Source organism: Symphalangus syndactylus, chromosome 15, assembly GCF_028878055.3.
Source record: "Symphalangus syndactylus isolate Jambi chromosome 15, NHGRI_mSymSyn1-v2.1_pri, whole genome shotgun sequence".
Taxonomy (NCBI): domain Eukaryota; kingdom Metazoa; phylum Chordata; class Mammalia; order Primates; family Hylobatidae; genus Symphalangus; species Symphalangus syndactylus.
This window is the reverse complement of record NC_072437.2, coordinates 87,082,785-87,096,298: the sequence shown is the minus strand read 5'-3', so window position 1 is coordinate 87,096,298 and position 13,514 is coordinate 87,082,785. Positions and strand designations below refer to the sequence as shown.

At 38.5% G+C, this 13,514-nt stretch overlaps 1 protein-coding gene across 25 annotated transcripts in view; it reads left to right on the top strand.

Moving 5' to 3' along the window:
- Nucleotides 1–13,514, top strand: part of CAB39L (calcium binding protein 39 like) — a 135,913-nt gene that overhangs the window by 68,319 nt on the left and 54,080 nt on the right. For all 25 annotated transcript variants that reach the window (XM_063619182.1, XM_055244316.2, XM_063619196.1 and 22 more), the window contains one exon: nucleotides 1,738–1,902. In XM_063619182.1, coding sequence (XP_063475252.1) covers nucleotides 1,738–1,902 — 165 coding nt within the window. The remainder of the gene's footprint in view (nucleotides 1–1,737; nucleotides 1,903–13,514) is intronic.

Sequence of the window (13,514 nt, the reverse complement as noted above, 5' to 3'; positions counted from 1 at the left end):
TCTGTGGATATATCTCACAATTTTAGATGCTTCCGGTCTTTAGTACATTAAGGATTGCTTCAGTCAGGCTATTAAGGATATGAAAAATTACTTTTTAAAAGTAGTGTCGGCCAGGCGCAGTGGCTCACGCCTGTAATCCCAGCACTTTGGGAAGCTGAGGTGGGCAGATCACCTAAGGTCAGGAGTTCGAGATCAGCCTGCCCAACATGGTGAAACCCCATCTCTACTAAAAATACAAAAATTAGCGAGGCACGGTGGCGGGTGTCTGTAATCCCAGCTACTAGGGAGGATGAGGCTGGAGAATCGCTTGAACGCAGGAGGCGGAGGTTGCAGTGAACTGAGATTGTGCCGTTGCACTCCAGCCTGGGTGACAAGAGCAAAACTCCATCTCAAAAATAAATAAATAAATAAAAGTAGTATCACCCAAGAAGCAGAGCTAGAGAAAAATAAAAATAAATAAATAATAAAAGTTGCATCATGCTACCATGAGTTATTTTTATGTAATTTGCCTTATTCTACTCATTTCCTTCTTCATTTATAGTGATTACAGTATTATACTTAAAAGTAATAAAAGTATATTTCTTTAAAATGTTCAGACAAATTGTTAACTAAATTAGTCTGCTCTCCTTTCCTACCTATATTAATTTTAAAGATTTTTAAATTGAGATATAATTAACATACCATATAATTCACTATTTAAAGTGTACAATTCATTGGTTTTTAGTGCATTCACAAGGTTTTGCAGTTCACCACTATTTAATTCTAGAACATTTTCATCACCCCCAAAAGAAACCCTGGAGCCATTAGTAGTCATTCCTTATTTCCCTCTCCCCCAGGCCCTAATACCCACTAATCTATGTACTTTCTGCCTCTATGGATTTGCCTAGTATTCTTTAAAATATAGTGAGTTTTTTTTAAGTTTCATAGATAGCAAAAAAGACAGTGATTCTGTATAAGGAATAAATGGATTGACAAAGAAAACTTATGAGTTTTGACAATTTACAATCTTATACTTGGACCATTCAAAAATCAGAGGAATAGGGATTTGTTGAAAAACCTTAACACAATGCTTTAAATAAAGATTAGTAGCTACTGATAAGTCTTCAAAATGGAATCAATTTAATTTTCAAGAATAAAGTTTATGTTGAATTGCTAGCAAAATTAGACAATGAGTGTGGTTTAAAAGATTATTGGGCCGGATGCGGTGACTCACGCCTGTAATCCCAGCACTTTGGGAGGCTGAGGCCGGTGAATCACGATGTCAGGAGATCGAGACCATCTGGCTAACGCGGTGAAACTCCGTCTCTACTAAAAATACAAAAATTAGCCGGGCATGGTGGTGGGCTCCTGTAGTCCCCACTACTTGGGAGGCTGAGGCAGGAGAATTTTGTGAACCCAGGAGGTGGAGCTTGCAGTGAGCCAAGATTGTGCCACTGCACTCCAGCCTGGGCAACAAAGCGAGACTCTACCTAAAAAAAAAAAAAAAAAAGATTATTTAATGTATGTTGACTAAGTAGAAATACCAGAGAGCTTTTTTATATAAATAAATTTTATAATATTTATAATATTTTCCAAAATAAAAAAGGCAGTGCTTACTGTTTTTGTTTGTTTATAACTGTACCATTAATTATAAATAAACAGAGCCCAAGACCAAGAAGTGGTTTTTTGGATTGTTTGTTTGTTTATGGCCTAAAAATTTTTGTTCTTTTAACTGTTAGCATACATTTTGGTCACTAGGCTTCAGAAGAAGTGTCTAAATCACTGCAAGCAATGAAAGAAATTCTGTGTGGTACAAATGAAAAAGAACCCCCAACAGAAGCAGTGGCTCAGCTAGCACAAGAACTCTACAGTAGTGGCCTGCTGGTGACACTGATAGCTGACCTGCAGCTGATAGACTTTGAGGTAAACCATCTGTAAAAGGACGCCAGTGGTGCTTTTCAATTTTAATATCTATCTATCTATCTATCTATCTATCTATCTATCTATCATCTATCACTATTCGACTTTTGCTTTTCATTATTGCTTTCCATATGTTATTTTTTAATGTTTTTCTAAAATGTCTACAATTAATCTATTTTTTACAAAAGCAAAAAGCCAAACTATAGTTAAGTTTTATGCAGCTAGGTAACAAAGCTAATGGCTAATAGAAGTAATAATAAGAAATAACATTTGTTGAATGCTTGCTATATGTCAGGTGCAGTTTCAAGCATTCAACTCATTGAATTCTTAAAACTACCTTTGTGTTTAATACTGTATTATTAGCCCCATGTTATAGATGAAGAACCTAAAGTTCCAAGATATTAAGTAATTTGCCCAAAGTCACTCACTTACTTCAGAGCTTCAAATTCAGACAGTTCTTTTAATGAACATATTATACCAATGATTTAAGAAATGTGTTAAATGCTAGTAATATGTTTATCTCCTTTTGAAAGCAATTATACCTAATTTACCTAAATAATAAATTGACTAACTAAAACAAAAGCTTAGAAATGAAAGTGGTGAATATGTCTAGTCATTATTATCTATTGTGTAACTCAGAGGTTGTGATTTTTCAGTGAGAAATGGATACATAGGCAAGTTTGGGCATTGACTGTTGAGGTGACAGAAGTCCTGGTTTCACTTTGTTGCTTTGTTTCTATCATAATACAAATTTTGTTTGTATCAGGTAGGTACTTCGGTCTCCATTCATTCTCAGAGATAGAGGAGATATGCAAAGTGAATAGCTTTTAGTTTTGTTCACTGAATAAGTGGAAGGAAAACTAATGACAGTGATTACCGTGATTAGACCAAGATCAGGTCAGGGCTCTGGGGATCTGTGGAAATAGTAGCCCACAGCTCTCTGCACAAGTTAGACCAGGGAAGATTTTTAGCAGCCAAAGCGGAGGAGGAGGAGTGCAGAGCCAGGAGGTGTGCAGTCCGGTTGTGGCTAGAAGCAGGACCAAGTGGGGACCCCGAAGGGCCCGGACTTCAGCTCATCCTTTCAGTTACAGCTGTCTTTTTCTTTCTTTCCCTTCCTTATTCTATCTCTTTCTCTGCCTTTGGCATTTTCTGACCCATAATCTTTTTCTTTTTTTTTTTTTTGATTTTTTTTATTATACTTTAAGTTCTAGGGTACATGTGCACAACGTGCAGGTTTGTTACATATGTATACATGCGCCATGTTGGTGTGCTGCACCCATTAACTTGTCATTTACATTAGGTATATCTCCTAATGCTATCTCTCCCCGCTCCCCCAACCCTACCACAGGCCCCGGTGTGTGATGTTCCCCTTCCTGTGTCCAAGTGTTCTCATTGTTCAATTCCCACCTATGAGTGAGAACATGCAGTGTTTGGTTTTTTGTCCTTGCGATAGTTTACTCAGAATCTTTTTCTTTTTCCTCTTGCTTGGCTTGCTTACTCTCCCTCTCCATCTTACGTCTCATTTCCTTTTAAAACCAGCTATATGTGAAATTATAGTCTTACTGTATGTATATACTTTTCTGTTTCTTTTATTTAGCTTAAAATTAGGTATTATGAACACTTGTAGAAGCTGTGGCATAGTGAAAAAAACACTTGACTTGGAATTAGAATTTAGAGTCCCAGCTCTGCTATTTCATGGTCAGTAACTGAACCTCTTTGAGCTTAAGTTTTCTCATCTATAAAATAGGAATAATATAAACTTACAGCATTGTTTTAAATATTAAACTAAATAAAAATATATACATATATATGATGTGTTATATAGGGACACTAAATATAAATGCAGACTGTATACAAATGTCAAGTAGTAGTATTTTTTTCATTTCCTCTTTTTTTCAAACTCGGGAACTAAAGTTAAATGTAAGCTGGTTTGTTTTTCTTGTAACCGTTGATTTTTTTTGTTATAACCCTTAATTTGTTTTAGACTTAGTTGGTCAGTGACCATAAATAGGAAAATGATTCCCTATTCTTGTAGTATAGTTTTATAAATTTACTATTGTTTTGCTCGTTTCTCTGAGAACAGCAGCATATTAAGCTACTGTCGTCATTAATTCATAAGTACACTTGAGTTAGTTTATGAGATTAACCCAATTTGCAGTGGAGTGCTGGAAGGAATATAACTAAGGATGGTTATATTTTGAAGAATGAGTTCAGGGATGAGATGTCATCAGGTTCAGTGACCTGGAGAAGCCTTGAGCAGCCACAGAACCTCATAGGTTCAAAGTGCTCTCCAAGAATTGGGGAGTTAGGGAGGAGTATACCAAAGAAAAACTTTGGGTGCCTTACAACTTTCTTTGGCATTGGCTCAGATAACAAAAGTGGAACGTAAGAAACAGTTATGCAAGTTCCCCTTCTTTTACGTGGCACATCAAATATAAATTAAATTTTTGAGAACAAGTTCATTTAAAAATTATTTTGGAATTAAGACATTTCATTGCCTAAAATAGACTTGTACATTATTATCAAGTAAACTTTTATTCTCTGGAATCCTTGGAGAAAAGAAGTATCTTTCTGAACATTTGAATTTTCTATATAGCTGAAGATTAAGCCTAAAAATGCGAGTTAAATCGATTACTCTTGTGGATTACTTTAATTTTTAAAATAAAATGTATGATATACTTGCCTTCCCTCCAGAATAATATGCTAGATATAACAAGTTTTTAAACTGATGATTCAAAACTATTATGAAGATTTGTTATTGTGATAATAAGATAGGCAATTCTTAACTTTATTTATTCAATTGACGTGACACATACCTAGAACATAATTATAAGTGAATGTGATACTCCATAGATATGAACTGGAGGCATGGATGATCAGCCTGCAGGCAGCAACTCTCCTTCTCAAGCCTAAAGTATCTATATAAGCTACTGACAGCTTGATAAAATTCCTTCTGACTTCAAACTTACTCCAACGACACAGAACCCCCACCCCCATGTCTCTTGGTTCATGGCTTGCACTGGGACAGCCACTTCTATGTTACCTTGAGTACTAGGACTGTATTTGCCACACCTAGTGGCATGTTAATTTGTGAATTGATTGAATGAATGTAGTAATGAGAATGAGATATCAAAGCAGAGGTAAAAGAATTGGACCAAAAGAAGGTATTGGGACATACCAGTGAGCCATTTTTCTGAAGGAATCAGTAAATTGTTTAGAAGATAATTCAAACTCTTTGGAGTGATGATGATATGATTTCAGTAAGTGAATAGCCTCTGCTGGTGCTTCTTTGGATGGCAAAACAGTCATTTGACTGTAAAATTTCTGGTATGTTTTGATAACAGAAAGGAAAAATTATTATTTTAAGGATGGTATACAGCTTTTGCCAGATAACCTAGGAGAATGGCACATTCCTTACAGAGAAAAAAAGTGAATTTTTGTTTAGAAGATACCTTGATTGGCTTTTTTGTTAGTTTGAAAGGCTGAAGTCTCTAGGCAATGTCTGTAAGGAAAAGACTGAAAGAAAAAAGCTTAGATTTCCTTGGCAGAGAAAAGTAACAGAAATTTGAGAAATGCCCTCTTTGGCCAAGGTTGACAGGAGTAGGAAATAGAAGAAAGATAGGAGAAAGGTTTGGAGGGAGAGAGAGGGATCCAGAACCATGACAAAAGGAAGGTGTTCGTGGAGAACGATGATCAGGAAGACTGAAGAACCTTTCATAAAAGTGATCTGTAGACTTCAACTTGAAGGTGTTTCTGCACTGTGCTGTAATTATCCTTTGTTCACCTTAAACCTTTGTAAAGGAACATTGTACTAATAATACATGTTGAGGCTGGGCGCGGTGGCTCACGCCTGTAATCCCAGCACTTTGGGAGGCCGAGGCGGGTGGATCATGAGGTCAGGAGATCGAAACCATCCTGGCTAACACGGTGAAACCTCATCTCTACTAAAAATATAAAAATTAGCCAGGTGTGGTGGCGGGCGCCTGTAGTCCCAAGCTACTCGGGAGGGAGGCTGAGGCAGGAGGATGGCGTGAACCCGGGAGGCAGAGCTTGCAGTGAGCCGAGATCGTGCCACTGAACTCCAGCCTGGGCGACAGAGCGAGACTCCATCTCAAAACAAAACAAAAACAACAAAAAACATGTTGAGTGAAGAAGGGGTGGTTTTCTACACTTGGAGTAAACTGAGTGTTGAAAAAATAAGCAGTTGCAGGAAACAAGGCAATGAATGGGGGTTGAAGGGCGCTGGGAGCAGGGGTTTGGAACTCTGAGCTGACAGCAGTGATGGTGGCTGGCAGCACTGACTTAGACTGGATGGCAGGGACTGACTCAGGAATCTTTGACAAACCCACTTCTCTGTCAGGAATCTAGAGGAAAGTGGCCCACTGGCGTAGGGACAATACTGGAGGATCCATCTATCATCATGTAAATAATGGCTAGTTAGGAGGTCGGCCTTTGGGTTAAATAAAAATCTCATGAAGTAGCTATAAATTTTTATCTAATCCTTTAAGCCTTAAAATTGCAGACAGAAAAGAACCATTTCAGCATACTATTATGAGGTTCAAAAAATGATTTGTGGCTGAGGTTGCAAGGCTTCTGATTTTTATGGGCTCAGGATCAAACTCAGCTGTGTTTTTTGAGGTTTGGCTACTATTCAAGACACAGCTTTAGACTCTTTGATGTTTTGAAACACAACGTGATAAGAGATCAAAGGAGGGAAAATGTATTGCCTATAAGGTCTGATACATTCATTTTAAAGGCAGGTGTGCCTTGCAAAACTAGAGTGGATGCAAAGTGAACTGTTCAGGCTGAATAAGCAGCTCAAAGAAGCAGAAAATTGTCTTCTATGGTAACTTAATCCCTAATGATTATTTCTCACTACATTAAAAAAAAAAAAATAGCAAAACAGGCCCAGTGCAGTGGCTCACGCCTATAATCCCAGCACTTTGGGAGGCTGAGGTGGGAGGATTGCTTGAGCCCAGGAGTTTGAGACCTCCCCGGGCAACATGGCAAAACCCTGTCTCCACAAAAAATAAAAAAAATTAGCAGGGCATGTGTGCCTGTGGTCCCAGCTACTCAGGAGGCTAAGGTGGAAGAATCACCTGGGCCCAGGTGGTTGAGGCTACAGTGAGCCAAGACTATGCCACTGCACTCCAGCCTGGGTAATAGAATGAGACCCTGTCTCAAAAGAAAAAAAAATAGCAAAACAAACACTCCAGGATCAACTTTTCCACTTTTCATTAAGCCATTTTGTAGTCCTATGTTTTGTAAATGTTTATCTTCTAATAATCTTTTTCTATTCTCTGGACCGATTAAAGTGGTCCTTGGCCAGGTGTGGTGGCTCATGTCTGTAATCCCAGCATTTTGGGAGACCTAAGGTCAGGGGTTCGAGACCAGCCTGGCCAACGTGGCAAAACCCTATCTGTACTAAAAATACAAAAATTAGCTCTGCCCATGGTGGCATGCACCTGTAATCCCAGCTACTCGGGAGGCTGAGGCAGGAGAATCGCTTGAACCCAGGAGGCGGAGGTTGCAGTGAGCCAAGATCGCACCATTGCACTTCTGCCTGGGCAACAAGAGTGAAACTCCATCTCAAAAAGAAAAAAACGGAAAAGAAAAAGAAAAAAAAAGTGGTCCTTTACCTTTGGTTTTATTACTGCAAAAATATAACAGAAATTGTAAAGCCTTGAAATACCAGCTTTGACTGTACTTTATACATTTAACAATTTGAAATGCTTACTATGCGGGTCGGCCATTGATTTTATTTAATTATATTTGGTCTTGATTTTATTTGATTGTGTATATATTTTGTGCCCATCACTGGACAAATTAAAGAATTTACAGTCTCAGGTAGGGAAATACTATGTCATAGAAAATGGAATTTTATGTTATCATTACCCTATTGCCCTCCTAAAATTAATGAATATAAGCTTTAGAAGGCCTTTATTCTATAAAGGAATATAATTTATGGGTGATTAAAAATGGCATTTGGCATCAGACTCTTAATTAGATGTGAAACCTGTTAATTGTTTGTAATAAAATTAAGACAGTGACCATTAGTTTCATCTTACCAGACATTTTAAGGAATGTAATCTGCATAAAGATGAAGACTACTTGTGCTGTGTATAAAGCGTTGTATCTGCCCACTCCCTGTGCTTTCTGGGGAATGCTCCCTCCTTCTCCACTCACATGGTTACCATGGGAACAACCATTTTGGGTGACATGACACCCTGGACAACACACAGCTGAATGACCTGCAAGTGGATATCTGACCAAAAGAGGGCCAGAGGCTTTCTGCAGGAATTCTGGAACTAGAACTGAGACAGAACCCCAGTATTTAGCCAGGTGCTTAAAGATAGTAAATGCAGCTTTTCATCAGTGGCCATATTTTTCACTATGTGGACTAAAGAAACAGAAGAAGCTAGCCTGCAGAGAAAATAGAATGACAAAGATATTGGGGCAGTGGGGGAGATAATCTCCCATATAAATTCCCACAGATGGATTTCATGTAATATGTAAATTTAATTATATTTAAATTTTTTTGAGAGCAACTTTGAGCTAGCTTGTAGTTTCATTCCCTATATCTTTCCCAGTATTTATAAATTAGTTCAATTTGAATTTTAGTCTCCAGCAAGATCTCTCACTAATCCATTCAGTGGCTACCCCTCACACTGCAGACTGTTCTGCCTATCTCCTTCTGCTACTGAAATTCAGCACAACCATTTGCTCCCACCCACCTCAACTCCCCCGCAACACACCAGCAAGGATAGAGAAGTCCCTGACTTCACTGGCTATAATTTTCATTTTTAAAAATTATGATACAATTTATAAATAGTAATATTCACCCTTTTTAGTGCACAGTTCTGTAATGAAGAACAGTTCCATCACCCTAAAAAATTCTCCTATGCCAGCTGGGTGCGGTGGCTCACGCCTGTAATCCCAGCACTTTGGGAGGCCGAGGTGGGCAGATCACGAGGTCAGGAGCTCGAGACCATCCTGGCCAATATGGTGAAACCCTGTCTCTACTAAAAATACAAAAATTAGCTGGGTGTGGTGGTGTGCACCTGTAGTCCCAGCTACTTGGGAGGCTGAGGCAGGAGAATCACTTGAACCTGGCAGGCGGAGATTGCAGTGAGCCAAGATCGTGCCACTGCACTTCAGCCTGGGCGACAGAGCAAGACTTCGTCTCAAAAAAAAAAAAAAAATCTCCTATGCCTCTTTGTAATCATCTCCTTTTCCTGGCCCCAGCCTCTGGCAACCATTGATCAGTTTTCAGTCCTTATATTTTCACCATTGCAAAAAGATTGGGTAAACAGAATCATACGTATGTAGCCTTTTGAGCCTGGCTTCTGTCAGCATAAGGCGTTTGAGATTCATCCATGTCGTTGCCATGTATTAGGAGTCTGTTGCTTTTTATTGCTGAGTAGTAGTCCATTGCATGGATGGACCACAGATCATTTATCCATTCCCCACTTGTGGGGTATTTTACGTATTTCCAGTTCCTAGCAATTACAAGTAAAGCTACCATAACCATTTATGTATAGTATTTAGTGTGAACATAGGTTTTCATTTCACTTAGGTAAATACCTAGGAGTAGGGCTGTTGGGGAATGTCAACTTTTTGTTTTGTTTTATTGTTTTATTTTAGCCATTCTAATAAGGGTTGGTGATATCTCACTGTGGTTTTAATTTGGATTTCCCTAATGACTAATGATGTTGAGCATCTTTTCATGTACATTTTTGCCATCATATCTCTTCTTTTATGAAGTATTTATTCAGATCTTTTGCCCCTTTTTAATTTCATTGCTGAATTTTGAGAATTCTTTATATATATTCTATATAAAAGTCAATGGCTTGTGTTTTAAAGTGGGTGTTTTCTAGTCTGTGCCTTCTTTTCTCTTGTTTCCCTTTTCTCATCTATGCTATCTATGACGGATGCTCTTTTTCAGCAATCATTCTGGTTGCTGTGACTGCTGTTCACCACCTCTTTCTTCCCTCCTTTTTTCTTATTTGATTTTAGTTAATACTTCCATATATATCATTCATTCATTCAGCAAATAATTGTGGAGCATTTCATGTTAAAGCTGACCTTTTTTGAATTTGCCAGCAAACACAAGAGCTTCTTCTGGTTTGGGATCTTATTGGTTACATTATATGTAACCCTGGAATTGCTAGCTAATTTTTGGCATTTTGGGTCATTTCTGGATGTTGCTTCTTTATTATCGAAGATATTTTTATGGTTTTTCTGTCTTTTTTTTCTGGCCACTTCTGAGTCCAGGGCTTGAGATCTGGCAGCCTGCGGGTTGCAAAAAACTGGTTTTGAAATAGTTAAGGTTTCACTCCAGTTAGATTTGGCATGACAAATTGATAGCTACAAAGATTAACATGTAATATAGAGATCATTATTCACCAGCTTGTACCTGTTTCAGTGTTCTGTAATCCTTTCTATTCTAATCCTTTCCTCTGTTTTGAGAAGCGGTCCCTGGTAGCAGAACTTGTTTTTGTTATCCACAGGGGGCTTCCTTTGCCTTTGCACACATTTGCTAATGAACTAGAAGAATGTTTTCCTCTATGTAAAAGTTGGATAGAGTTCTGCGGAGCTTCATTTCTACTGGAATGCTGTATGGAATGTTCTTGTGACATTTCACTGGGAAGTATGAAAAACATGTTCCTATGACATTTCAAAGAGGGTTGATGTTTATTCTGCAATATTACACTGTAGGGTCTAGAAAGGTTTGAACAAAACAGATGATTTCTTTCATTTTAAAATCAATTTATGCTTACAGCTATATCTTTTTTTATACAGCAAATATAGTCTTTAACATCAGTATAAATAAAATTTATGTAATATAACTTTTTTTTTTTTTTGAGACAGGGTCTCACTCTGTCACCCAGGCTAGAGTGCAGTGGCATGATCTCAGCTCATTGCAACCTACACCTTCCACCTACACCTCCCAGGCTCAAGTGATCCTCCCACATCAGCCTCGCAAGTAGCTGGGACTATAGGCATGTGCCACTACACCCAGCTAATTTTTGTATTTTTTTTGTAGAGATGGGGTTTCACCATGTTGCCCAGACTGGTCTCAAACTCCTGGGTTCAACTGATCCTCCAGCCTTTGCCTCTCAAAGTGCTAGAATTACAGGCATGAGCCACCGTGCCCGGCCTATAAACATTTTTTAGTGTTTTAAAATTATGAGAGCAACTGATTTTGAAGTATTCTTTTAAATTGAAGATTCACCTACGAATTGGTTTTTGTGGGAACATAGTTTTCATTTCTCTGTAATAGATGCCAAGAGCGCAATTGCTGTTATGGTTAGCTGCATGTTTAGCTGTTTCAGGAACTGCTAAAGTGTTTTCCAGATTGGCTATACTGTTTTACATTTCCACTACAGTGTATGAGTACAGTTTCTCTTCATTCTTGCCAGCATTTGATGTTGTTGCTGTTTTTTATTTTAGCCATTCTAATAGGCATGTAGTAATATTTCATTGTGGTTTTGATTTTCGTTTCCCTAATGGCTAACGATGTTGAACGTCTTTTATGTACTTGTTGCCATCTGTATATCCTCTTTGGTAAAATGTCTCTTCGTGTCTTTTAGCCATTTTCCCCGTTTTGTTTATTTTTATTTTATTTTTTAAGTAGAGATGGGGTCTTGCTATGTTGCCCAGGCTACCCTCAAACTCCTGGCTCAAGTAATCCTGCTTCAGCTTTCCAAAGTAATTTCATGCCTGGGATTATAGACATGAGCCGCCCCACCCAGCCTTTTGTCCATTTTCTAATTAGATTGTTCATTCGTTTGAGGCAGGATCTTGGTCTGTTGCCCAGGCTGGAATTCAGTGGCACAATCTCAGCTCACTGCAGGCTCTGCCTCCAGGGCTCAAAGCAGATTCTCGTGCCTCAGCCTCCCGAGTAGCTGGGATTACAGGCATGCACCACCACACCCAGCTAATTTTTGTATTTTTAGTAGAGACAAGGTTTCATCACGTTGGTCAGGCTGGTCTTGAACTCCTGACCTCCGGTGATCTGCCTGCTTTAGCCTCCCAAAATGCTGGGATTACATGTGTGAGCCACCATGCCTGGCAGATTGTTTTTCATACTATTAAGTTTTTTGGGCTTTGATGGGGGTTGGGTTTTGGAGGGAGGGTGTTTGGAGAGCATGGGTTTGTTTTTTGTTTTTTTTTTAGACAGAGTTTCACTCTTGTTGCCCAGGCTGGAGTGCAATGGCGCAATCTCAGCTCACTGCAGCCTCTGCCTCCTGGGTTCAAGCGATTCCCCTGCCTCAGCCTCCTGAGTAGCTGGGATTACAGGTGCGTGCCACCATGCCTGGCTAATTTTTGTATTTTTAGTAGAGACGGGGTTTCACCATCTTGGCCATGCTGGTCTCGAACTCCTGACCTCGTGATAGCATGGGTTTTTATTTCTTTTTTCTCTTTTTTTCTTTTTAATTTTTGTGGGTACATAGTAGGTAGTGTATATGAGATATTTTAGTACAGGCATGTAATGTGTAATAACCACATCATGGAAAATTGGGTATCTATCCTCTCAAGCATTTATCCTTGGTGTTACTAGATCTTATTCATTGTTTCTATTGTTTTTTGTACCCATTAACCATCCCCATCTCACCATCACACACTTCCCTACTACTCTTCCTAGCCTCTGGTAACCATGCTTCTATTCTTGATTTTCATGAGTTCACTTGTTTTAATTTTTAGATCCCACAAATAACTGAGAACATCTGATGTTTGTCTTTCTGTGCCTGGTTTATTTCACTTAACATAATGGCCTCCAGTTCCTTCCATGTTGTTGCAATGACAGAATCTCATTCCTTTTTATGACTGAATAGTACTTTATTGTGTATAGGGTACCACATTTTCTTTATCCTCATTTTGTCATCTGTTTTTGGACATTTAGGTTGTTTCCAAATCTTGGCTATTGTGAACAATACTACAACAAATATAGGAGTGTAGATATCTCTTTGATATACTGATTTCCTTTCTTTTGGGCATATGCCTAAGAGTAGGATTGCTAAATCATGTGGTATCTCTATTTGTAGTTTTTTGAGGAACCTCCAAATTATTCTCCATAGTAGTTGTACTAATTTACATTCCTACCAACAGCATATGAGGGTTTCCTTTTCCCCACATCCTCACCAGCAATAGTTGTTATCTGACATTTAGATAAAAGGCATTTTAACTGTCGTGAGAGGATATCTCATTGTAGTTTTGATTTGCATTTCTCTGATAATCAGTGATGTTGAGCACCTTTTCATAGAAGGCCAGTGTTCTGTAGGTTTTCCCTTCACTTTGTTGATTGTATCCTTCACTGTGCAGAAGCTTTTAAATTTGGTGTGGTCCCATTTATCCATTTTTGCTTTGATTGCCTGTGCTTGTGGGGTTTTGCTCAAGAAGTTTTTGCCCAGACCGATGTCCTGGAGAGTTTCCCCAATATTTTATTTTAGTAGCTTCATAGTTTTCATAGATCTTAGATATAAGTCTTTAATCCATTTTGACTTGATTTCTGTATGTGACAAGAGATAGGGGTCTAATTTCATTCTTCTGCATGTGGATATTCAGTTTTCTCTGCACTATTTGTTGAAGACTGTCTTTTCCCCTCAATGTAT